At 52.6% G+C, this 24545-nt stretch overlaps 2 protein-coding genes across 6 annotated transcripts in view; both read left to right on the forward strand.

The window, feature by feature from the left end:
* Positions 1 to 46: 46 nt before the first annotated feature.
* On the forward strand, positions 47 to 19118 carry CNOT9 (CCR4-NOT transcription complex subunit 9). Of its 5 annotated transcripts, none has more exons than XM_067570085.1 (8): positions 47 to 256; positions 7711 to 7890; positions 8751 to 8866; positions 10359 to 10468; positions 13657 to 13766; positions 15638 to 15736; positions 16565 to 16655; positions 17450 to 19118. In XM_067570085.1, exons 1-8 carry the CDS (start codon positions 233 to 235, stop codon positions 17623 to 17625), a joined length of 906 nt encoding a protein of 301 aa, XP_067426186.1. In that variant the 5' UTR covers positions 47 to 232; the 3' UTR covers positions 17626 to 19118. The 5 variants fall into 5 exon arrangements, with proteins under 5 accessions (XP_067426186.1, XP_067426187.1, XP_067426188.1 ...); XM_067570086.1 differs by having other exon boundaries at positions 17453 to 19118; XM_067570087.1 differs by having other exon boundaries at positions 52 to 256; positions 16565 to 16656; positions 17457 to 19118.
* A 4858-nt stretch (positions 19119 to 23976) lies between these two features.
* Positions 23977 to 24545, forward strand: part of PLCD4 (phospholipase C delta 4) — a 28746-nt gene continuing 28177 nt past the window's right edge. The window contains exons 1-2 of the mRNA XM_067529442.1: positions 23977 to 24011; positions 24229 to 24287. Coding sequence (XP_067385543.1) covers positions 23977 to 24011; positions 24229 to 24287 — 94 coding nt within the window. The remainder of the gene's footprint in view (positions 24012 to 24228; positions 24288 to 24545) is intronic.

Genomic DNA, 24545 nt, shown 5'->3' on the forward strand with positions numbered 1-24545 from the left:
ACGGGCACCTTCTCTGTCCCAGAATCCACCGCGCGGGAGGCCCTGCCTGCCTGCCTGCCCGGGCGCGCGCTCGGAGCGCCAGGGGGCGCGGGGGTGAGAGGGCAGGGGTCACGGGTCACGCAAGGCACGCGCGGCGCGCGCAGGCGGCCTGGCTGGCTGGGCCCTACCTATGGCGGCGGCGGCGGCCTGATCCCGGCCCTGGGCGGCGTGAGCGGCGGCGGCGGCTCCGAACATGCACAGCCTGGCCACGGCCGCGGTGAGTCCCGCCCGGGGCCGGGGCCTGCCGGGGAAGGGGCCGGCCGAGGCCCGGCTCGCCGTGTGGGGCCGCCTGTGGGGCCCCTCCCCCCCCAGCTCGGTTCCCGTGGGCTGCCCCTCCCCCCCCTCAGCCCGCCCAGTCCGGGTGGGGGAGGGAGCGCCGGGTCCCCCCTCCGCCCCCCGAACCCTCCTGGCTGCTGCCCCTCTGGCGAGAGACGTGGGGGAGGGGCGGGCTGGTAAAACGCGCCTCTCCTGGGGGGCCCCTCGTGAGCCTCTCGCCCGACCTCCTCCCGCATGGCCCGGGCCGGGGCACTTTGGCCAGCGCCCCCCCCCCCCCCGCCTGGTGCTGTGGGTCGTGCCTGGGGGAAGCGTCTCAGGTGACCAGAAAGGCCCCGCTCGACCCACTGAAGCAGGGCAGCGGAGTTTGGAGGGGTTATGCCAAGGGGGGGGAGGGGTTGTGACTTCGCCCCCACTTGTGAGACTTTTCACCCGCCGCTCCCCCGCCTTTAAAAAAAGCCGCTCCTGGAGTGGAGCGCCCCCCCCGGGAAGCAGAGCCCAGCGCCTGTCCTCTGCCGCCCTGCGTTCGCGCCGGGGTGGTTCGCTGTGGCGGTATCCAGGCGGGTTCCGGGGTCGTCTAATGCCAGGGCTGTCTAGACTGGTTCTCGGGCTGAATACCTTCTGGAGCACAAAAGGGCAGAAGCCGAAAGTTAACTTTTGTAAACATTCCTTCAGCTTTAGAGCAATCGGAACCCGTCCTTTTTTATAATGGGTGTGGGGCTGCGGTACGTCTCATTGATACCCCACCTTTAGACACTAGTCTTCATTGTGTGATCGGAAATAGTTTTTAAAAAGTGATTTAAAATGTCTGTATATCTGGTTGCTGTGACTGGAGAACAAGTTCGTTGAGAGCTCATTTGAAAGATGTCTTCAGTAAACTCTATGAAGTGTGTTTAAATGTGTTTTCTAACAGAGCAGGTGAGTGGACAGTAATGTAAATGGGGCCCAAAATGCAGCTGTCTCTGCAGGGTACTGGCGACTGCATTATATAACACTATCCTTCAACAAAGTCATTGGGCCTGTAAACGGGGATTTTTTTGAGGGGGGTTGGAAGAAGTTGCAGTAACAAAACTCTAATAAGCCAGAGCACTGGCCTTTTATGTAGTGAGACTGCTGGCAGAGGCTGTAGAGAGGTTATAAAAGTAAGAAATTCAGTAATAATAGGGGATTTCAACTATCCCCGTGTTGACTAGTACATGTCACCTCAGAATGGGATGCAGAGAGAGCTTCTTGACACCCCAAATGACTGCTTCTTGGAGCAGCTAATCCTCCCCACAAGAGGAAAGGCAATTCTTGATTTACTTGTAGGTGGAACACAGGAGCTGGTCCAAGAGGTGCATGTAGCTGAACCGCTTGGTAATAGTGACCATAACATAATAAAATTTAACATCCTGTGGGGGAGAACACCAAAGCAGCCCATTGTGGTCGCATTTATTTCAGAAAGGGGAACTACACAAATATGAGGAAATTAGTTAAACAGAAATTAAAAGGTACAGTTCCACAAGAGAAATCCCTGCAAGTTGCATGGAAACTTTTTAAAGACACCATAATAGAGCCTCAATTTAAATGTATACCCCAAATTGAAAAACAAAATAAGAGAGGACCAACAAAGCATGACTGTTGTTTAGCAACAATGTAAAAGAAGCAGTTAGAGGCAAAAAGGCACCTTTAAAAAGTGGAAGTTAAATCCTATTGAGGAAAATAGAAAGAAGCATAAACTCCAGCAAGTGAAGTGTAAAAATATAATTAGGAAAATAATTTGAAGAATAGCTAGCCAAAGACTCAAAAAGTAACAGCAAATAAATGTGTAAGTACATCAGAAGCAGGAAGCTGCTAAACAAGCAGTGGGGCCACTGGATGATCGAGATGCTAAAGGAGCACTCAAGGAAGATAAGGCCATTGCAGAGAAACTAAATGAGTTATTTGCATCAGTTTTCACAGCTGAGGATGTGAGGAAGGTTCCCAATCCTGAGCCATTCTTTTTAGGTGACATATCTGAGGAACTGTCCCAGATTGAGGTACCATTAGATAAGGTTTTGGAACAATTAAATAAATAAATTAAACAGTAATAAGTCACCAGGATCAGATGGTATCACCCAAGAGTTCTGAAGGAACTCAAATGTGAAACTGCAGAACTACTAACTGTGGTATGTAACCTATCATTTAAATCAGCTTCTGTACCAGATGACTGGGAGGATAGCTAAAGTGACACAAACTTTTAAAAAAGGCTCCAGAGGCAATCACATGCCAGTAAACCTAGCTTCACTACCAGGCAAACTGATTGAAACTAGTAAAAAACACATCAGACACGTAGATGAACACGACTTGTTGGGGAAGAGTCACCATGGTTTTTGTAAAGGGAAATCATGCCTGGCCAGTCTAGTAGAATTCTTTGAGGGGGTCAACAAGCATGTGGACAAGGGTGACCCAGTGGATATAGTGTACTTAGTTGTTCAGAAAGCCTTTGACAAGGTCCCTCAATCAAAGGCTCTTAAGCAAAGTAACCTGTCATGGGATAAGAGGGAAGGTCCTCTCCTGGATCAGAAATTGGTTAAAAGATAGTAAACAAAGGGTAGGAATAAATGGTCAGTTTTCACAATTGAAAGAGGTAAATAGTGGTTTCCCCAGAGGTCTGTACTGGGACCAGTGCTGTTCAACAGATTCATAAATTATCTGGAAAAACAGGTAAACAGTGAGATGGCAATAATTTGCATATGATACAAAACTACTCAAGATAGTTAAGGCCAAACCAGACTGGAAAGAATTACAAAGGGATCTCTCAAAACTGGGTGACTGGGCAAGAAAAAGGCAGATGAAATTCAGTGTTGATAAATGCAAAGTAATGCACATTGGAAAACATAATCCCAGCTATACATACAAAATAGTGGGATCTAAATTAGCTGTTACTTCTCAAGAAAGAGATCTTGGGGTCACTGTGGATAGTTCTCTAAAAACATCCACTCAATGTGCAGCAGCAGTCAAAAAAGCTACCAGAATGTTGGGAATCATTAGGAAAGGGATAAATAATTAGATAGAAAATATCATATTGCTTCTGTATAAATCCATGGTACACACACATCTTGAATACTGTGTGCAGAGCTGGTCTCCCCCTCTGGAAAGGGCAACTAAAATGATTAGTAGTATAGAACAGTTTTCCCCTGAGGAGAGATTAATAAGACTGGGACTTCTCAGCTTGGAGAAGAGACGACTAAGGGGGGATATGACGGCGGTCTGTAAAATCATGACTAATATGGAGAAAGTAAGTAAAGAAGTGTTGTTTACTCTTCATAACACAAGAACTAGGGGTCACCAAATGAAATTAATAGGCAGCAGATTTAAAATGAACAAAAGGAAGTATTTCTTCACACAACGCACAGTCAACCTATGTGAAAGCCAAGACTATAACAGGGTTCAAAAAAGAACTAAATAAGTTCATGAAGGATAGGTCCATCACTGGCTGTTCACCAGAATAGGTAGGGATGCAAAACCATGCTCTGAAATATCCCTAGCCTCTATTTGTCAGTAGCAGGGAATAGGCGATGGGATGGATCACTTGATGATTTTGTTCTATTTGTAGTAAAAAGTGAGAACCTGAGACATGAGGCCTAGTATAACAGGCCAGGTATGAGACCTTTAACTGAGCTAAAGTAATAGTTAAGCCCTGTTGTTATGAAGCAAAGTTAGCAGAAGTCAGGCTGTGAATGTTGGCAGACTCTCAGTAGCTGGCAAAACCAGAGCTGGTATTGCAAACACACATTCCTGGAGAAGTACTAGGTACAGAGCACTCACGCAAGCACATTCCAGAAAGGTACCGGAATATCCCAATACCCCAAAGATAATGAGAGCTTACTGACCCCTCAGAATGACAATATGATGGATAGAGATGTGTTGACCGAACCATCTGGTACAAGGTAAAGGGTGGTATCTTACCAAGTCAGAGGGTGGCAACTACACGTCAGAGGGGAAATACGCAACTTGTGTGTATCAGTGTATAAAAGAGGGTCTCAAAGGGAGTCTTTGTCTGGCGCAGTGAGGAAGGGAAAGTCCCGCTGTTTACTTAGCCAGTACCATTGTCATGGGCGTACATGTATTAAGTGTACTTGTAGCTTGTATAAGACACTTTTTACCATGATTCATTGGCAATATACCTGGCCTGGTGCTTTCGTTACTGAAATGGATATCTGGTCTTATTGGAATTGTGGTTTGGTGTTTCGGTTATCTGCACAGAGCTGGGCCAGCATACACACTGGGAAAATGCACACAGCCAACAAATGACTACATTGTTCATTCTCTCTGAAGTACCTGGCATTGACCACTGTTGGAAGACGGGATGTTGGGCTAGATGGACCGTTGATCTGACCCAACAGGGCCATTCTTATGATGGCACTTAATAAACACTTTCCTAAGTGAATAAGAGAAAGGAGATAATAAGCCTACAGATTATAAATACCAAATGTGGGGGGAGAACTAGTGAGAATGTGGATGGGATATAACTGGGCATAATAGATTAAATTAACAGGGAAAACTTCATCTAAATATCAGGAGACACTTGCTGAGAAGTGAGGCTGTGGAATGGTATCCCAAAAAATTAGATGGAGCCTCATATGCCTCTCTCATCTTTAACTTCCACAGTTCTGGAAGGATTGATCCCTGTCATGTAGTTTCACTTTTGGAGAAGACTTACTTAAGTCTTTGGCTCAAAGATGCATTAAATGGACACTGCAGCCATATGTTATTAAGGAGCTTCCTTCCCTTTCTTCTTCTAAGTATCTCCTCATCTTTGCCATGTTTGCAGCATTGTCTGTGACAACAGCGCACATGACAGTTGAATTTTTGTTCACAGTTTATTACAGCTTTCACTGCCACTTCTTTTAAATATTCTGTTGTGTGGGCATTTCTCAATGTATCTATTGTTTCTGGATGATATGCAACCCCATCTTCTGTTGTCACACAGGTACATATTACTGGATCATTGTGTACGTCGCTCCACCAATCAAGGCTTAAATTGGGAAATTTCCTCAGTATTTCCTGCACACTGTTCAAGTTCCTTCTCATACACTGTATCTAGCAACCTACCCCCAATTTCTGCTCTACCAGGTGGAGTGTAGCCTGGTCATAAGGACTCAACCATGTCAATGAAGTGTTTGTTGTTAACAATGCGAAAAGGAGAATTTGTGGTATAAAGGAACCGAGCAATCTTTTCATCTATTGTGTCTTGTTGGTATTTGCTGGTCCTTACCACAAACCCATCCATGGTGGTGCTTTCACTGGATGACTGCAATCTTTTGCTTGCTACTGATACTTTGTTGTCTGAAATACCTTTAGTTGCAGCACTGCTGCTGAAAGTACCAACGGGTGACTCTGAAGTTGTTGCAGATAGACAGTCAAAGTCACTTATGCTTAAATGGGATCCTGAAACAAAATTCAAAAATGATTTTGAATAGCCGTTCTTCTCAGTTCTTCTCACTCTATTATTCAGTTAATCATTTACATTTTTTTCAGCAAGGATGCAGATCCGATTCCAAATCATCAAAAAAGCTAAGACTGACTTCACTTCGAGTGCACTTAATTTTGGAGTAAGCCCCATAGAACTCAAGGGCACGTCTGTTTTTTTGAGAAAACAAGTATCGGATGGGGTTCCCTTGGGAAAGCTGAGTTATGCTGAAGTAAAATAGACTTATGGCATCACCATTATGGTTTGTGGCTATGATGTTCCAAAATAAGGGGCATGTATTATGTAATATAAAATAAGAAAATGGCGCCCAGTGACAACTGGCAACTCTAGATTTCTCTTACTGCAGCTTTCTGTACTGTATACTTGGGTGATAGATTCTAAACCTAGTTAACTAATTAAACAAGCCATAAGGATTAGCTTAGCTAAACCTTTTTTTCTAGCAACATCCAACATAGCAAACAGCTTGGGAATTTACTTGTTAAATCACACTTATATTAAAAGGCATAGAGAGAGAGTCTTGAAAAATGATGCATTGCAAAGTGAATTATTTAAGTTACTAACCAGTTGATCCACGTTGTTCTTCAGACAGCCACATCTTCATCCACATCATTTTCTCCCAATAAGCAGTTTTCATTATGATGTTTCATTCTTGCAACTAGGCCCTGCATCTCCTTCTTGCACTGCTTACACTTGACACGTTTTTCTTTTTTACCCAGGGAAGGAATTTCTTCAAAATATTCCCAGATAGGGTCTCTCTTACGCCAAGAAGCCATGATAGTTTTTCCTCTGGCAAAAGTGTGGGGGACCATAGGAAGCTGTGTGTGTACTGAATAATGTCTTCCCTTTTTCTTTCCAGTCCACTCCACTGTTCCTTTCTACTCTGTCTCCATCCTTTGTCTCTCTGTCTTCAAGACAGTGTCTTAACTAGCTCCTCTGCCTTGCTTGGCCCAGCTCCACCACCACCTAAGCACAGGGCAACAACAATCCTATCCAGCCTGTGTCTTTCTTTGCACAGGTGACTTTAGTCTGCTGAGAAACAGAAACTAAAAGCCCAAAACTTTCAAGAAGCAAGATCTGGTAGTTAAGCTGGACAGACTAGAGCCATTAATTCATTTTTATGAGACTATAAGTGTAGGTTTAGCATGTTTATGATGAGATTTAATTGTAACTATTATATTTTAAACGAGAGAAATTTAGCATTTTACTGATTTTTTTTTATTTATTTTAAAAATCCAATTTTTTTTTTTTTTTAATCATTGGTTTTTATCTACCCTGCCTAGTTGTAACACAATGTCTCTTTAGCAATACTTTTAAATGCCCCATGGCATACCATGCAGAGGTAGATGAAATAATTAGAAATGTTTTCATTTTAATATAGTTTTTAGTGAATGTTGCGTGTGTTGAAAAGCTGCTGTCTTGAGCTTTTTAGAGGTTATAAAAACAGTGGAATCTAAATTAACCTGTCTTTTCTGTACTTTTAAGTACTTCTTTCAATGCACTTTTATTATGCTTGCACTTTGATTGCGGGGTCTATAAATACTCAATGTAGACAGGGCTGGAGCACAGATTTCCACTGGAAAAAGCATTAAAGATAACCTGCCCTAGTGTTCTGCTTGTGTAGATGGGAAGGAGTGCATTCACTGAAGGCAGTTACTAGATACCATTTTGCCAGAGGACACAGATGAATGACAGTAGCAGTAGATTTATTCCATGAAGCAAAGTACCTGTCCGTGTTTCATGGCAGGTGAAATAAGTATTGACCCGAGACAGTTATCTGTATCCAGAAGAGCAGGTCTGTTGATTCTTCTCTCTCCTGACCGGAGCTTTCTGTGAGGCTGCAATAACTGACTGTGTTCACCTGTCTCTCTCGTGAAGCGAAGAGGGTCTGGTTTGAATCAGCTAAAACGATGATGTACTTACACGTTGTATTGTCTCCCCTCAAGCCTGTGCCGACAGCACTGGCTCAGGTGGATAGAGAGAAGATCTATCAGTGGATAAATGAGCTGTCCAGCCCTGAGACCCGTGAGAATGCCTTGCTGGAGCTGAGTAAGAAGCGTGAATCCGTCCCTGACCTTGCCCCGATGCTTTGGCACTCATTTGGCACAATCGCAGCTCTTCTGCAGGTGGGTGCTTCTCCTTTCCCTTTGCACTTGAAATGACCCCTCAGGATACCACCCCGGCAGCAGGCGGAGCTCGCCCATTTATGTGACCTCTCTTGGATTTTCTCAGTTAACTCTTATCGCTTAATCCTTCTTACTGCAAGACAGCCTCGCAAATAAAAACACCCACATCCCTCCCTGTGCACTTAGCTGCTACCTCTTCACCATCCAACATGTTCCACAGCTGCTGATTGACTTGCGGAATGTGAAACCTGGGTGTTTCCTGTGAGGAATTAAAGAAAAATAAGGGGGAGATGGGCCCTGTGAAACGCCTCTTCAGCATCCATGTGGAGCAAGGGAAGAAAACCAGAAAGACCTTGTGTTAGAAATTGACACGCCTGGGTCAGACTCCTCTCTTCACCCCCTTCCCTATAACTGCCCCCTGTGCTCATGCAGTTCAGCTTTCTTGGTGGCCACAGCGTCTGCAGCTCAAGGAGACCAGAGGTCCCCGCATGTAATAGATCAGGCTAGAGCTTTACATGCTGGGATGTCTAGCCGCAGTCTGTTATTTGTAGGTACTTACAGGACAGCAGTCACCCAGTACCTAACAATCAATTAAAGGCAGCTGTGGTCTGCTTAATTACATGCCAATTAGATGCATCACCTTGACACCTGGCAACTTGCATGGTGCAGCCCTCAGTTGGGCAAAGTGTGGGTCCCCCTGGGTAACATAACTTCCTTTTAAAATGATGCTTGAAGTGGTGATATGGCAAATTAAATAGGCAGCCATCTCCTTGGTGCTAGCAGCCACCCACCAGGCGATTGCATTTCTGTAGCTTGGGCCAGTTTTTCTCCTTTCATTTTGCTTTGTTTAACTTTTCTAGGAAATTGTAAATATTTACCCATCAATCAACCCACCAACCCTGACGGCCCATCAGTCTAACAGAGTCTGCAATGCTCTGGCGCTACTGCAGTGCGTTGCGTCGCATCCAGAAACCAGGTAAATGGTGTCAGGTGTACTGGCTAGCCTTGAGGTACCTGTGACCTGTGTGTCGGGCTGTGTAAATGGTTTGCTTTGCCAGCTGGTTTTGTGTTACTCTGGGGAAGTGGTAAATTCATTTTAAAGCCTCCACGTTACATGCATTGTGGCATGTGACAGTGGATGATAGACAGCAGCACTGTGTTGTCACTTGTTCCTTTGGAGATCTGAAGCCCCAAACATATTGCATATTGAGACATCCTTAAATACCCACAGTCTCTAAAACATTATGGTCTCACCAAGACTCTCCAGCCGAGATCTGATCGGGGCTCTTGTGCTAAGTGCGGTACAAGCATGTAATAAGAGCCAGTTCCGGTGCTGAAGTGTTTGCAGTGTAATTAGAGAAGACAATGGGTGGGAGAAAGAGTGCCACAGCCAGGGAAAATGTCCCTAAGTCACTCAGCAGACGCGCTTGGGCTGGAGCTCATGTCTTGAGTCTCAGTCGAGTGCTTTATTTGCTGGAGAACAGTGCCTCCCAGATACCCTGGAGCCTGTTACTGTCCCTGTTGCTTGACTACAAGGAAAGAAATGATCAAGGTGCCCGCCCTAAAGAACAGTGACTGAAACCCAGAAGAAAACCAGCCCAACGCCACATTCTCTCACATTTCCGCTCTCCCTGTGAATAAGGCCCAGTAACGAAACGGCCTCTTGGAACAATTAGGAAGCAGAATGTCTTGTAGCCTCTGCCAAACAAAGTTTAACAGAAATGCTGCGTACACCAGGATTCAAAGAACCAGCCTAGTGTTTTCCTTGGGTTCCTTTGTAACTTAATACAAATGCGAAAACTCAAGATCAGTATCTGAAGGGTGGAGTCTCTGTACTCTGAACCCAGTCATGTGCATCCAGCTGACAGTAAAGAGAAAGCCCCTTAGAACTGTCTTTGGCAATGATACATCAACAGGGGAACCTCTTCATATGGTGACTTCCCACAATCAGAGTTAGTTCTACCCACCATCAGAAAAGCAGCACAGGCCTGGGAGATAGGAACAACTGAGTTTTGTGATGGCGGCTGGTTTTATGTAATATTTATACTGTAGTAGTAGTTAGAGGCCAGCCAGATTGGGGTCCCATCGTGCTGGGGGCCTGGACGTGTACCTGGTAAATAAGTCAAAGCACCTGCAGCCTAAAAGATCAGATGTAGCATGGATGAGACAAGAAACAGATCATGATGGGGTAATACAAAAATGTGGATCTATGTCATCGAGAGGGGTAACGGGCCCATCACCTGCCTGCTCATCCGGCTCTGACTGTGCAGCCTGGAGCATGTCACTTCACCTCTGTCCATTTGTCAAATGAGGATATTTTGCCTGCCCGCCCGCCCACCGCAATGAGCGTTCATGTCTGGTGAGGCAGAGGCAGATGTACCATGCTGTGTTACTGGATTGTGTGTTCTGTTTAGCCCTCTTGGCTTCTCGTGGTGTATGTTCAATCTGTCTTCTGCCTTTTCTTCCAGGTCAGCCTTCCTTGCAGCTCATATCCCTCTCTTCTTGTATCCCTTCTTGCACACAGTTAGCAAGACTCGTCCTTTTGAATACCTGCGGCTTACCAGCCTCGGAGTGATTGGTAAGCAGTCGTGCAAACGCTGGGAGCATTGGGTCCTCCTTTCCTACGCATCTAAGCCAGTTTATCCCACGCCTTTAGTGTACCAGGACCTTAAATCACTGTTGCTGTCCTTCCCTGCACGATCTTCTGAGTTAGTGATAATGTTGTTAAACACGAAGTGGGGCTCACTTTTGCCGTCGATATGCGGAGAACTTATCAGCTTTCCGCCCATTAATGCTAGTGGGAATTGTGTATATAAATGCTACACATCAGTGGTAGAAAAGACCCTGGAGTTTTGGGACCACGGCAGTGTTGCCGGAAGGGTTTGTCACACCAAATGCAAGTGCATGACTTACCTGTCAATAGCATGCACCAAAGCTGCATCTTGGTTTGGCACAGGAAGAATTGGTGCCATCAGGAAGTTCTGGCCACAAAGCAGGTGAGGAGTTAACTTGTCAGGAACAGCGAAGCCTGTTGTTTCTTCAGCTACAGGCTCAGCCCGTCAAGAAAAGAGATTATTGAGGGTGCCAAACTTCCAGAGTCTCTCTCCATTTTATTGCCATGAATTTACTCAGGTGTAATTTCCCCCTATTTTTTTCCCTAGATGATTTTCTTTCCTGAAAGCTTTCTAACCCAGCTCAGTAAGGGGGCAATAAGACGATGCTGTCTCTAAGAGTCATTTCATTTTTCATAAGTGGGCAGTTGACGGTGTGCTTCAGATCGTGTTTGTTTTATTGCCGGGAGGAGACAATGCTTAGACTTTTGCTGCTTTTTAAAAAACGGCCTCTTTGCTTCATTCTGCTGAACCGACGGGGTTCCCTAGCCAGAAACTTCAGCGGCTTCAATGTGGCAATTGCCCTGGCTGTGCAGTGTCCCCTTAAAATTCCTGCCGGAATACAGGCACTGGTTTAAGTAGCACGTTCCCGTGCCGTTCACACCGTTCTCAAGTCAGACTAGTTGTCTCAGAGAAGCAGGCTTTACTCACATGCGTGGCGAAGATACATGCCTTGGAGAGGGTTGGAGCACAGCTGACCGTGATCTCTGGGTCACCAGTCATTGAGTGTTGCATAAAACCCACTTCTCTTCCTCTTTTTTCACCAGTGCATTGCTTGACATGTTGGTCACAATGTGCTAGTTGGTTTCCACAGAGAAAAGCCCCAGCCCCTGCTGTGTGGTGCAAACAGTCTAAAGTCGGACAGAGAAAAGGAAGGAGGGAGGGGGGTGCAGCCAATGGCCGACGAAGGGAGTGCTTTCCCTTGTGTTGGTAACATCAACTCTTTAATCTCTTCAAATGGGATATATACACATAATTCCCAGTGACCTCTCCTACTTCCCTGTGCAAGTCAGCTAGATCTGCCCTGTGACGTTCCCCCCTGCAATCTGGACTGGTGTGCAGCTGGGTCACCCCGATTCCACACTCCTGGGCCCCGACTTACCCCACTTTGCTGTGTGAACCACCCATTCCTGGCTCAGCCCACGCCCAGCCTCCTGCGAGCAATCGGTCCCATACCTAGTGAAGGAGCGCTTCTGGCCAGCCATTCATGGGATAGACCCCTAGCAAACACCCCAGTCCCAGAGGCAACCCTGGGAACTGCTGTGCACTGCACCCTGCAAGCTCATTTACCTTTTCCGTCAATTTATCAAAGACATTGATATGCACCAGCTCTGTCACTCCGTGAGGTCTCTGCACACATTCAAGCCACGTGCACTGTTTTCGATAAAACAAACAAGTTTATTGACTACAGCAAGATTTTAAGTGAATATAAATCAGATTACTCTAAACCAAGGGATTAATAATAAGTCAAGGAGTTTGTCACAATCAATTGAAAGGTAATTCGCATCCTAAACTAAGATTAATATTTCATAATGTTGCCACAGGACTCTCGCTGTTTTGCTAAAAACAGACTAACACGGCCACCCCTCTGGAACTCATTTAATATTTCAGGAGCTTCTGTGATGTCAGCTTACCCACAGCTGGCTGCGATGCATCTTTCCGCCAGGCTCCCCCCTCCCCTCCTGTGGGTAGATTCGCAGTCTTGGGTGTTGCTCAGAAGATGGATTCCAGGAGAGAACCCCGAGACACAGACCACCTCAGCTTTTAACAAGTTTCCCCAACACCTCCTGGGGGAGGGGGGGTGTCAGGTGATCAGGCCTGTCCGGCCATGGCCATGATTTCTTCCACTTGAGTCAAAGGGCTCACAGGTGCTTAGGCCAGTCCATTGTTCCTGTGTGCATGCCTCTACTGGGCGTGGAAACGCAGCCTTGTGTTTGTCTTTATCTTGTTCAAGCCATGGGGGAGACACACTTGGGGACATGACACAGCAGAGTTTCGTATCTGTACATATGTCTGACGTTGCAAGAAACACGCTACCACAACAATAACGTTCAGTGTGCCGTGAGCGTTCCACAAACACCTCGTGTGGCACACTTTGCATCAGACGGTGCGCACTTACACTGTCAGGGCGAACATGAGTGAGACACGGATCATACTGTAAGGGTGCACATGGGGTACAGCGTGTCACATGCCCCAGGCAGCATGCAGTTGGACAGGCCCCTCAGTCAACAATGACCCCTTATGCTACATGAATGGCTCTTCAGTTTTGGACAAGCAAGTGGGTGGGCAGCTTTGGGCAAAGCAGGCACTAGGCATCCCGAGGATTGTCCCCACCTGAGAACAGCATCAGAAGCCGAATTTGGGATACGGCTGCTGCCTGGGCCGTCGCTCCAACACTTAGCCTTATGTCTACACTGCCAGCGACTTGGGGATCGATGCAGCGGGATCGATTGAACAGGTCGTGGAGACCTGCTCAATCAATCCTGGATGTGCTTTCCGGTCACCACAATTAATCCACCTCCCCAAAAGGAGTAAAGCTGCATCGACCGGAGGGCGTCTCTGGTTGACGCAGCGCAGTGAAGATGGATGCCGTGGTACGGCAATGTAAGTCAGTCAGTGGGAGAGATGCAAGCTGCTTTATGTAGCTTGCGTATGTCTCGTCGACCGCCAGCGGCAGTGTAGACCAGGCCTTAGTAACCAGTAAAATATTCTTTCTTTGTACCCTGGCAGTACCCAAAGGCTCCCATTGTGCCGTATCATCCTGAGCAATGCTTGCGTTCTGCTCATTGCTGTGGTCATACATGCCTCCTAGTTCCAGCTGCTCTTTCAAAGACAATAGTAATTAAAATCTGAAGCTCTTTTGTGTGTTTTTAAGGGGCCCTGGTGAAAACAGATGAGCAAGAAGTGATCAACTTTTTGTTGACGACAGAAATTATCCCCCTCTGCTTACGCATCATGGAGTCCGGCAGTGAACTTTCCAAAACGGTATTTGCTTTAGTTGAATTAAGTGATTGTTTTGCTTGGCCTCTTGGCTGCTTCCCCTTAGTTCCCGTGTGTTGTGTTCATCACGTCCCTGCACGCAGCAGATCACCGCATCTTACTCAGTTTGTTTGAACTCCCCCCTGTTGTAACTTGATGTCATAAAACGACACAGGCAGTTGCTGATTCCTTGCCTCCTTCAAAAACGTTGCTCTGAAAATCCAAGCTGGATGTTATCCACCTTGGCCGCCGCGCTAGTTCTGCGCTTGTGCTACGTGAGGGCCTTGCTGCCTGTGACTTCCCCCCTTGCCGGAACAGCAGGCCTGTAGAATGACCTTCCAGTGACCTAACTGGGGTCTGGTTTGTCCTGAACTGGTGAACGTTGGGACTGCATGACCGCAATCCCTCCCTCGCTAGTTCTTCTACCAGCCTGGGATTTGCCTTCCTCCGGCAGACCATCGACCCACCCAATCAAATACGCTCCACCCACCATTACCCGTATTCATAGATATTAAGGCAGGAAGGTACCTTAGTCTAGTCCTACCTCCTGTATAGCACAGGGCTGGGAATTGTATCCAGTCATTCCTGTATCAAGCCCAGTAACTGGTGTTGGACTGAAGCAAGTCTTCCAGGAAGGCTTGACTTGAAGACTGGCTGTGTAACACTTGAGATGAAAACACAAGCCAGCTGGGCAGGGCTGTATATGGACTAGCAGGGCCATGCGATGGGGCCCTGCTAGCCCATATACAACCTTTTCCCATTTCTCCTCTCTTGACAGTTGATTGGTCTGAATGATGAGGTCTGAATTGCCCATTCTCTCGGGTAGCCGGGCAGGAATTGTTAGTGAACAGATGACAGAGTCAGTACAGCCCTTCATTAATATCCCGCGGTTGTGTCTGCCCCTCTCCCCTTCGGAGTGTTATAGCCGTGTCGGTCCCAGGATATTAGAGAGACAAGGTGGGCGAGGTGAAATCTTTTATTGGACCAACTTCTGTTGGTGAAAGGGGCAAGCTTTCAAGCTATGTAGAGTTCTTTGTCAGGTTTGGGAAGGGTCCTCAGAGTCACAGCTAAATGCAAGGTGAAACAAATTGGTTAGCTAAATTGTGAACATGCACTTAATCTAAGGGACCGTTCAAGATGAAGCAGCCCATTAACACCCTTGCAGTCATGAGACAAAAAAGAGAGGGTCAGTAGCTTGCAGATTGGATTTATGGCTTATTACAATGATGTCTTTATTAAGACCATGATTTCTAGCAGAGTTACGAATTTAAGCTTTTTTGAAAGTGTCGTGCAGTTTTCTCTTGAGGATCAGGACCGAGGGGTCAGATAGAGAGTGGTTGCTTTGTGAAAAGGGTTCGCCCCACGGGTGATGTGTTGTTTCTTTTATCATTTTTCTCTGCAAGCTCATTCGAGAGTTGTAGTGATCCTCTGATTTCACCCACATCGTTGTTGGGGCATTTAGTGCATTGGGTGAGGTGCAACATCTGTTGTGATAGGTATGCATAGCACCCCTGGATTATGAAGGGGGTTTGCGGGATGTATTTATCATTGTAGCAGTGGAGATGTGGCTGCAGGTTTTGCATCTGTTGTTCAGGCAGGGTCTGGTGCTGTTTTGAGTTGGTGGATCCTGGTCTGTGGGGAGCTTGTTTCTTTCTCCCTTTCACAGTGAATTCCATCTGCTGCGTAAAGTCCAGCTAGCTGTTCCTTCTAGTTTGAAACTGAGTAACCCCATTAGCCGCCCCTGTTAAAATACTTCAACTTGATGCTCTTGGCTTATGCAATTGGTTGGGGTTGCTGTCAGAAAACAAACAGGGCATGGACCATTATCTGTCTATTGCAGGTGCAGCTAGTTAAACAATTTCTCCCCTTCATTCTAGGTTGCTACATTTATTCTACAGAAGATCCTCCTGGATGATACAGGATTGGCATATATCTGCCAGACTTATGAGCGGTTTTCCCATGTCGCCATGATATTGGTAGGATTTACTTCTCCTTTCTGTTACTAAAGGGGTTATGCTGGAGCAACCAGCTTGTGTTTATGGCACCTGCTGACAAGGGCAGAGGCTCTGCAGGCTTCCTGTGGTCAGCTTCTCATCTAACTCTTACTGGAATGTGTGTAAAACATACAGTTGATATTTAGGAATAGACTCCCTAAAACCTGCACAGTTAGAATCTCCAAGGACGATCCCTCAGTAATGGGAGTGAGGTGGGACATAAAGAATGCCAAAATAAATAGCTACCTTGGCAGCGTAGATCATTCAGTTTCCAATGGGCCTCAGGTCAGATTCTGTAGATTTCTGCCAAGTGTTTAACAAAGATTCGTTACCCCTCTCTTACGGCCCTAAAGGAGGGGGAATGCTGTCACCAACGGGCAATCCGAGCGAATGGATGCTGAAAACATAATCCTGGGAAGTGCTTTCCACCTTAATCTTGGACCAAAGCTCAGGGAGATGGAACTCGTCAAGGCCCTTGGCTGAATATGAATGAATCGAGTTCTGAGGGAAATGTCCTGGGGATGTAATCTGTAATGTCCTCGTGTTCCATCCAGTGATAAGCGAGTCTTGGGGGAGAGATCACCAGCAGCGGCCACAGCTGGAGCAGCTTCTTTGATTTGCTGGCATCTCCTGTTAGCATGACAAGCTAGGCTGGAAGGACGAGTATCTGCCTGTCAATAGGCACCAGTCATTGCTGCTTTTGTGGTTACCAGTCCTGGGAGAATGAAATGGACCCACCGAAGTTCAGCACTTCCCTGTCCTTTCTATAAACCCCGTTTCTCTAACTGGTTCCTCTGCTTTGTCGACCAGGGGAAGATGGTCTTACAGCTCTCCAAGGAGCCTTCAGCCAGGCTGTTGAAACATGTGGTCCGCTGCTACCTTCGCCTTTCCGATAACCCAAGGTAAACATTTTAAGAGTTTGTCGGGGCTCCTGGGGGGTCAAGGAGCGAAGGTGCTTCCCCTTGGTGTGTCTGCCTCTGGCTCAGCCTTGGAAATGGAACGTGGCTCTTCTCAGTACAGGCCCCGGAGCTCCCCTGGTGCCTGCCGGTCGCGCTGGGCTCTGTCTGGCTTGTGCGTCCTCGCCGGTAACGCCGCTTCAGCAGGTTGGATGGCCAGAAATTACAGCTTGGCCCCGGGATGGGAACATAGGGCCCAGTTCTGGGGCTGCTCCACGGGCTCTGCCTCACTGGTCTGGAGCTGTGCTGGCGCTGCACAGCCGAGGCGTAGAAGTGCTGCAAACTGCTTGTGCAGGGCAGAGCTGGGGAGTGACGAGGGGCCGCTTCTCCAGCGAAGTGTATTTGCCTTTACTCAACCGCCGAGCATCTCTGTCCCCTCTGCCTCCACTTCCTCTGCAGAAGTGGCACCCTCCTTGTGTCTGGAAAGGGGGTGGTGGTGTGGAATGTGTGGGGACAGGGGGCACCCTTTGCGTCAATAAGTGTCTCAGGTGGGGGAGGCCAGGATCTGCCTGGAGCGCCTGTGTTTGGGGAAGGAGGGAGGTCAGAGCTACCGCTGGCGGGAGGCCGAGTGGAATCCTCCCAGGCGTCTTCAGAGTCGCTTGCTACGGAGGGCAGGGTGAAGGCCTGTCCCAGCCAGGACGCCCCTCGGCTGTAATGACCAGGCTGTTCCAGCAAGGGGGCTGTGCCCCCCTCTTGTCAATGTGAGTTTATTTGTTGGTCCCCCTGTTTCTTGTCTCCTGATGTAGGGCACGTGAAGCTCTCAGACAGTGCCTCCCTGACCAGCTGAAGGACACCACCTTCGCCCAGGTGCTGAAAGACGACACCACCACCAAGCGCTGGCTGGCACAGCTCGTCAAGAACCTGCAGGAGGGTCAGGTCACCGATCCCCGGGGCATCCCCCTCCCTCCGCAGTGACTCCGGTGGGGGTGGGGGACCAGGGAGGAAACAGCTCAGGTTTACAGAGACCCAGGAACAGATGACCTCTTCCAGAACCGACTGGCTGCGCAGGGCCGGCCTCCGGACTGCAGGAGCGCTCCCCCGGCCGCGGGGATTGTGACACCAGCAAATACTGTTACTGCAGCTTAAAAACCAAGCATCCCCCTCTGCCCGGCATGGCTGGCATCTGCCTGGTGCTGAGCCAGGCAGCGCCGCAGCGGCCATGGACTCTTCCCAGGAGCACCGTCTCGCTGCCCGCGGAGCAAGGGGCCCCGGCTGCGTCCCTCGGGTTCCGTGCCACACTCACAGTTTACAAGTCTGTTAGACGAGCGCGCTTAATAAAAATCAACCCGGTCATTTTATCCCCTCCTCCGAGCGCTAACCGGCTGCGTCTAGCCCCGGGGGGGCGGCTCTCTCCCCGCACGGAGCTTTGCCATCCGCTGTGCGACAGTTTGTTTGTGGCCGAGCGTACGGCCACCGGAGCTCTCCTGCCGCTCCCCAGCTTTGGTTCCCGTTTGCAAAGGGTGATGGCGGGAGCGAGGCCCGTGGGGGCCTCTGGCCCTCGCTCTCCGCAGGAGAACTAAGGCTTTGACTTCCTGGGTTTTGGGGCTTCCTTAGGAGCAGGGGCTGAGGAGGGGATGATGGCCAGGTCCTGTTTCCAGGCTGTCAGTCGTGTATTTCAGCAACTCCGGCTGCCGTACTCCGACCAACGTGGACAGGCTGTCCAGCCGTCCCCTTCGCAGCCTCTGCCAGCAGGCTGCCTTGCTTTGCCAGCCCGCTTGGCTGGCCAGGCTTCGAGGCGGCAGCTGGTGACTGCACTAGCTAGGCCGGTAGCCCGTTGAATGAGGAAATCCTGCCTCCGGGTGGCAGAGGGTCCACAGAAGAGCAGCCTGGGCAAAGGCGGTTTCAGACCGGTGCCGAGCGCCCCCGGTGTGTCAGCTTTGCTTGGGGGTGCCAGGCATTGGGGCTGCCTTGATACACGAGGCCTCTTGCTTTCCTCGCCCCCACCCCATTGTCCCCTGGCCCGGTGTTGGCATCTGCCTCAGCCCAGCAGCAGTTAAACGGGCTGGAACGGCAGCTGCCCACCTGCCCAAGTGGAGAGGGGAAGGCTGGCATATAAAGCCGACCGGAGGGGGGAGGTTGGCTGTAAGCAGGGAGCCCCGATGTCTGCCTGCCGGGAGAGCTGGGCTCGCCTTTGGCCACGGCACCGAGCTGGGCAGCCAGAGCTCGCGCTTCCTTGGGTAGAAGCTTTTTTTTCCTTTTTGCTGATCGTTGGCCATGTTGTGCCAATAGTGTCTTAACTCCCTCCCGGTCTCCCAGCCCGCGTCCAGCCCTGCAGAGCGACGGGCCCCTTTCCTTCGCCTGGGCGCTGGTTTTATAAGGGATAGGCTCCGTTTTCCCATCCCTGCCTGGACGCGACTCAAAAACGCTTCTGTTTTGTAACTTAAACTTAATAAAAAAAAACCAAAGCACCACCGCTCCCGTCTGATCTCTGAGGCTGGGCGCTGCAGGCAGGAGGTAGGGTAAAGCGCACGCGGCCGGGCCCTTCATTCGTCAGCAAGGATTGCTGTCCAGAGTTGGGGAATCCACGCCAGATCGGATCCTGGCACTTTTAAGCGGGTGGGCACAACTGTCCCCCGCCCTGGCGGGTGTCTAGGCAGGCCGTGTAGCGTGGCTGCGTCTGGTTGCAGGCGCTGTTCGGGTGTTGCCTGCGCCGTTCAGATGAGTGGAACGTGGCGAAATCTTCCCCGTGGCCGAAGCCATCAACTGTGAGATCCTGCAAGGAATCGCTGAGCAGGTTTGGGAGGAAATATCCCCTGGTTCCCACGTGGGGGGTTGCAAACGCTGCCCTGCTTCGGGGGCTGGGGGGAGGATTCCCGTCTGCGCCCCTTGCCTGGGCCTGCTGTTGGTGCTCAAAGTAGCCGCTGTGCTCCAGAAGTGAACAAGCAGCGAGCATCTCTTTCCAAGGGGGGTCCTAGCCAGCAGACGGAGCAGAGATCTGCCTGCCCCAGCTGGCTCTGCCCAAGCCCCGGCCAGCCATCCGAACAGAGCATCTGCATTTCCCTCGGGGCTGGAGACCTGCCTCAAGCGCAGTGAGTGAACTACTGGCAAACCAGCAGAGTCGGGCAAGATCCCGGGCCAGGGAGGTCGGGGATCAATGAGGCTGGGGTCCCGGCATACGAACCCCTGAACCCGGTTCCAGCTCTTGCCTCCCAGCCTGGTCGGCGGCTTCCTGTTGGATGGGGGCTTTTCCCCCTTGCCGTGTGGGCGCCCCTGGGGTGCGGTGGCTTGTGGCAGACGGCGCTGGCCTGACGCCCTGCCAGGTGTGAAGACGTCAGCCAGGGAGCGGGGAAATTTGCCTTCCTGCTGCAGGGTGAAATCTACCAGCACGGCCCCAGGCTCTTTCCTGGCCTCTGTCCCCAGGACTCCTGGCAGGCCCGGTCCCCCTGCACAGCGGACTCCCAGCAGCGAATAAACATCAGCGGTGTGGAGCCGCAAAGCCCTAATCCCCACCCCCTGGTCACAGGGAGGGGAAACTGAGGCAGGGCCGGGGCCAGAAGAGCTGAGGCTAGACACCATGTCTCCAAGGCACGGCCGGGGGGCCAGGCTGGCTTTGCCACGGTCAGGGCTAGGGGGAGGCAGCTCCTCTCCGCAGGGAGCGGGGACGTAGGTGACCCAGGCTCTCCCTAGGTCTGCCGCAGACTGCGTGTGCGGCCTTGGACCGGCCCAGCCAGCGGAGAGAACTGACGCCCCCATGGTGAGGGCCCTGCCTTTGCAGCCCCCCTTCGTCATCCCAGCCCCCTCCCCAGAGCCGCAGGGGCGCCGCCCCATGGAGGGGCCTACCAATGCTGCCCCCTCCTCCGTACGTGTGTATTTGGTCTTGTCCTGGGCCCTGGCCGGCAGTAACTGGGCCAGCTGCAAGGTGACTCGGTCTGTGCCTCTCTGCCAAGCGGGAGCTGTCATGCTCCGGGGTCGGAGTAGCCAGGCCAGCAGCTGAAGCCATGCTAGGACAGGGGTCAAGCCACTCAGATTGCACTGAGCCTCCAACGGAGCGTGGCATCGGGCCGGGGGCAGTTGGGTCAAATCACAGGCTCGTCTGCAATCCCCAGGGCTGATCTTGCGGGGTGTAACCCTGGGGTGGCAGCGGGAGCTGCAGGCAGCGAGGGCCAGATGCAGCATGGCTGGGGCGTGGGAGCCCAGGGCTGTGGGCTGGGACTGAGGGGCGCCGGCAGAGCTGGGAGGGAGCCTAGGGCTGGGTTAGCGGGGGGGCTGGGAGCCAGGACTCAGGCTCTGAGGGACACCAGCAGAGCAGCGGGGCTCCCGGCCAGGACAAAGGCGCATCAGCAGAGCGGAAAGCGGAGGCTGGCCCTGAGCTACGCCCTGGCATTTGACCGTCCCCCCCACGGCATCCTGGGCCTGGCTGCAGCTGACATCCCTCCTGCCTTCCGAGCGCGGGCTGGGAGCAGCCCCGGGGCCCGTTAGCGTCAGTCTCAGCTGTAATGACGGGTTCCTGGGCCCCGGAGAAGGACCCCCCCAGCTGTAAAGTCCACCCAGCGGCCAGGGGCCGCCTCAGCTGCTGCATCTTTGCATTCCGGGTCTTCCTGCCCGTCGGAGCCAACCCCTGGTGGGGTCAAACGGGCAGCGTTTGGCAGCGCTCATGCCGGGCGCCCCTGGGAATCACCCCTGCCCTGCCCTGCCCTGCTTAAATCCCCCTCCAGTCTGTTACTGGCTGTAAGGGAATCTCAGCCTGGCTGGTGCCAGAGGCTGTTGCTGTGGTCCCCACCCCCTGCCAGGCCTGGTTCTAGTAGCATCCCAGGGCCCCCCAGTCTCTGCGGGGTGGGAAGTCAGGGCCTGGCTCCAGCTCCTGTCAGGGGTGTTGAAATCCCCCAGGTTTGCTGGAATTGTCATTCCCCGCTGTGCAGCGCTGTGGGCACAGCTGGGGGGCTGGGGTGAATCCCGGCCGGGGAGGATCTGAGCACAACAAATGCCCCAGCCCGGCAACCCCAGGCACGTGTGTGTGAAACTCAGCTCTTCGTCCATTTCCATTGCTCTCTTTCTTCTCCCTTAACCCCCAGAACTCTCCCCCGTCCAAACTGCAGAGCCGCTCCCTGCCCCGGCCCGACGTCAGACTTGGCAGCCAGCATCCCTGCACCCAGCCAGCGAATCCATTTGCAAATGAGACCAGCTCGGCGCCGGCTGCCCTCCCTGGATGACCTCTGAGCCTGGCACCTGCAGGGCAGATGTCGCAGCAGCGCAGGACTGGCCGCGGGGAGGAGTTTGCTGCATGGATAGCGGGTGCGGTGTGGACGGGCCCCGGCTGGTAACGTGTCCTGGGGGCGGGAGGAGGCGCTGGCCGCCCTGCAGGGTGTGAAAACCGCAGCTCGTCAGAGGCCGCTCTCCTGGCCCTGACCCGGCTGCTTCGCGTGGTCTCAGGCTCCCCTGCCAGCCGCGTGTTGGGGGGCGAAGGGGTCTCAGCCAGGCAGGCTCATGCCCCGAGTTCTTCCGTTCGCGGCCCCCCCTTGGCGGCATCTCCCGCCAGCTGCAACCCAAGCCAGCCCCTGGGCTGCGGTCAGGAGGGTGCTGTCTCTTCTCCTCCCACCCCCGAGGTTGGGTCTTCAGGCCGGAGCGTAGCTCTGCCTGGGACGGCCCCACATTGCAGCCCCTGTAGGGACACCAGGCCACAGCAAGGCTGTGCCAGTCCCCGGTACAACGTGCCCGGCCGGCGGGTGGGACCCAGGCGTCCTGGCTGGCCCGGTCGGCACATGGAACCCAGGTGTCCTGGCCCGGCCGGCGCGTGGGACCCAGGCCAGCTGCCCTTGGGGCGAGGGGAGTCACAAAGGATCCAGGGGAGGCCCAGGTGAGCTCATCTGTGGCAGAGAGGACCGTGGTTCTCTGCAGGCAGCAGCCCCCCCGCGCCGTCCCCTCCAGGCAGCCGAGCCCGCTGCCAGGTGGCCGGCTGACAAGGGAGCTCTTGGCTCGGTGCCTGTAAGTGCGCTGGGCTGGGCTGGGCTGACGTCTCCTCCTTGCAAGCTCAGCAGTGGGCAGCAGCAGCTCGGGCTGCGCAGAGATCCCCGCCGGGGCGGCGGAGCGAGACACCAGCGGTGGGACGGGAGCCCCCAGCCACTGGTAAGGGGGGAGTAGCTGCACTTCCTGGCAATTTGGGGGTGTCTGGGGGGGCGGCAGCAGATCTGGGCCCCCACCGGGTAGAGCTGGGAGGCACCCCCCATCCCTGCCCTACTCCTGGGCGCTGGCAGGGAGCCAGTGCTGAATCTGCAGCCCCGCCGCACCTGTTTGTCCTGTCACTAGCCGATGGCCCCAGGCTTGGGCTGACTGGCCCCTCCCTCCCTCCCGCAGCCCCGCAGGCGAGACAGGCCCGAGAGGCAGGGCAGAGCCGGTTCCGAGTCTGTCACGCCGCGGCCTGCCCTCTGGGGTGGGATCCCAAGCCGTGGATGGAGGAATCTGCCCCCCTTCTCTGGGACAGGCTCAGGATCCATACCGAGCAGCTGGGGAAACTGAGGCACAGCAAAGGGCTCGGGCCAGAGGGGAGTGCTGGGTGCCGAGAGCCGGCCTATGGACCTGGGCAACACCCAGATCTGGACCCCGATTTGGGCCAGTCTGGCAGAGGGGATTCAGGAGCCGGGGCGTGGGTGAGGGCCATGGATGTCACGCTCCTGGGGCTGCGGCTCCAGACTCTCAGGCGTCATTTCAAACATTCTGCCCGGCTGCTTTTGAAGATGAGGTCCGGGAAGGGCCACGCGACGCCGGGGCGTCTGCCTGAGTCTGCTGGCAGCCTGCACCGGCCGTGCTGAGGGCGGCAGACAGCCCCGTCCACCTCTACCAAGGGCCCCGGGGACGTCGTGATTCCTCAGCTGTGCTTCCAATAAAATCCAGGCCGCTGGGCTGTGCTTCTCCCCGGCCAGCCTGTGCCTGCCGGGGCCGGGCCGTGGCCTGGCAGGATCCCTGCTGGTTTCTCGGAACCGCAGGCTCCGTGGTGTCTGGGCCGGGGCGGGCCAATTCTGGGAATCCGCAGCCTGGCTCAAGCACCGCGTCCGCCACGCTCTGGCCGTCTGTGCATGGCCAGCCCGCCGCCCCTGGGCCTGTCGGGTCTCATTGCTGCCGCCCAGCTGCATGGTGGGCTCGATGGACCGGCTCTGAACGGCGCATCTCCCTGGGCCAGGGCCGGGGGGGGACGGCGGCGGGAGAAGGGGCAGCCGCTCAGCGGGTGTAGGGCAGGAGAGGCCGGGGGTTAATTCCGGGGGGAAGCATTTACCAGATCGATTAGACTAACTAGTCCTTGCCCTGGGTCTCCAGGAGCCCCCCTTGAGCACGATGGCCGGGGGCACAGCCAGCGGCTACCCATCCGGGTACCCAGCTTGCCGCCCCACCCCCCCATCCTGGCGTGGTTGAAAGCCGGTAGGGACCGTCCTTTCCCCTGTGGGTACAGCGCCTGGCACTACATGGCCCCCAGCTGGCTAGCTCTGCTGACCCCCCCCATCCTGCACTGCAGAGGGCCGCGGTCCAGGCGCTGTCAGGACAAGACGTGACTTTATTTAATGACGCTGTTTTCTCTCCTCTCGCTAGATGCCCGTCGTGCCAAGCTCGTAAGAACCGCGCCATGGCGTCGCCCCGGTACAGCCCCCGTGAGTGTCCCTGGAGCGTCCCCCAGGCGGAGCGGCGTGTGGCGGGGCGGCAGGGGACGGGGGAATGACATGGCTTTGGGAGAGGAAAGGTTCTGAGTAGCGGGGCTGGGTCAGGCCCATTCATGATCCTGCCAGCAGGGGTGGTGGGGGTCGAGCCGGAGAGCCCCTCTGATCACCCCTGCCCCGTCCTGATCCCTGGGTCTGCAGGCCTGGGCCAAACCGCAAATGCAGGGCAGGGCTGGGAGAGCTCAGACGGCT

The sequence above is a fragment of the Emydura macquarii genome, unplaced genomic scaffold (genome assembly GCF_026122565.2).
Source record: "Emydura macquarii macquarii isolate MOO-44397 ecotype Brisbane River unplaced genomic scaffold, CSIRO-AGI_Emac_v2 contig_2988, whole genome shotgun sequence".
Lineage (NCBI taxonomy): Eukaryota > Metazoa > Chordata > Testudines > Chelidae > Emydura > Emydura macquarii.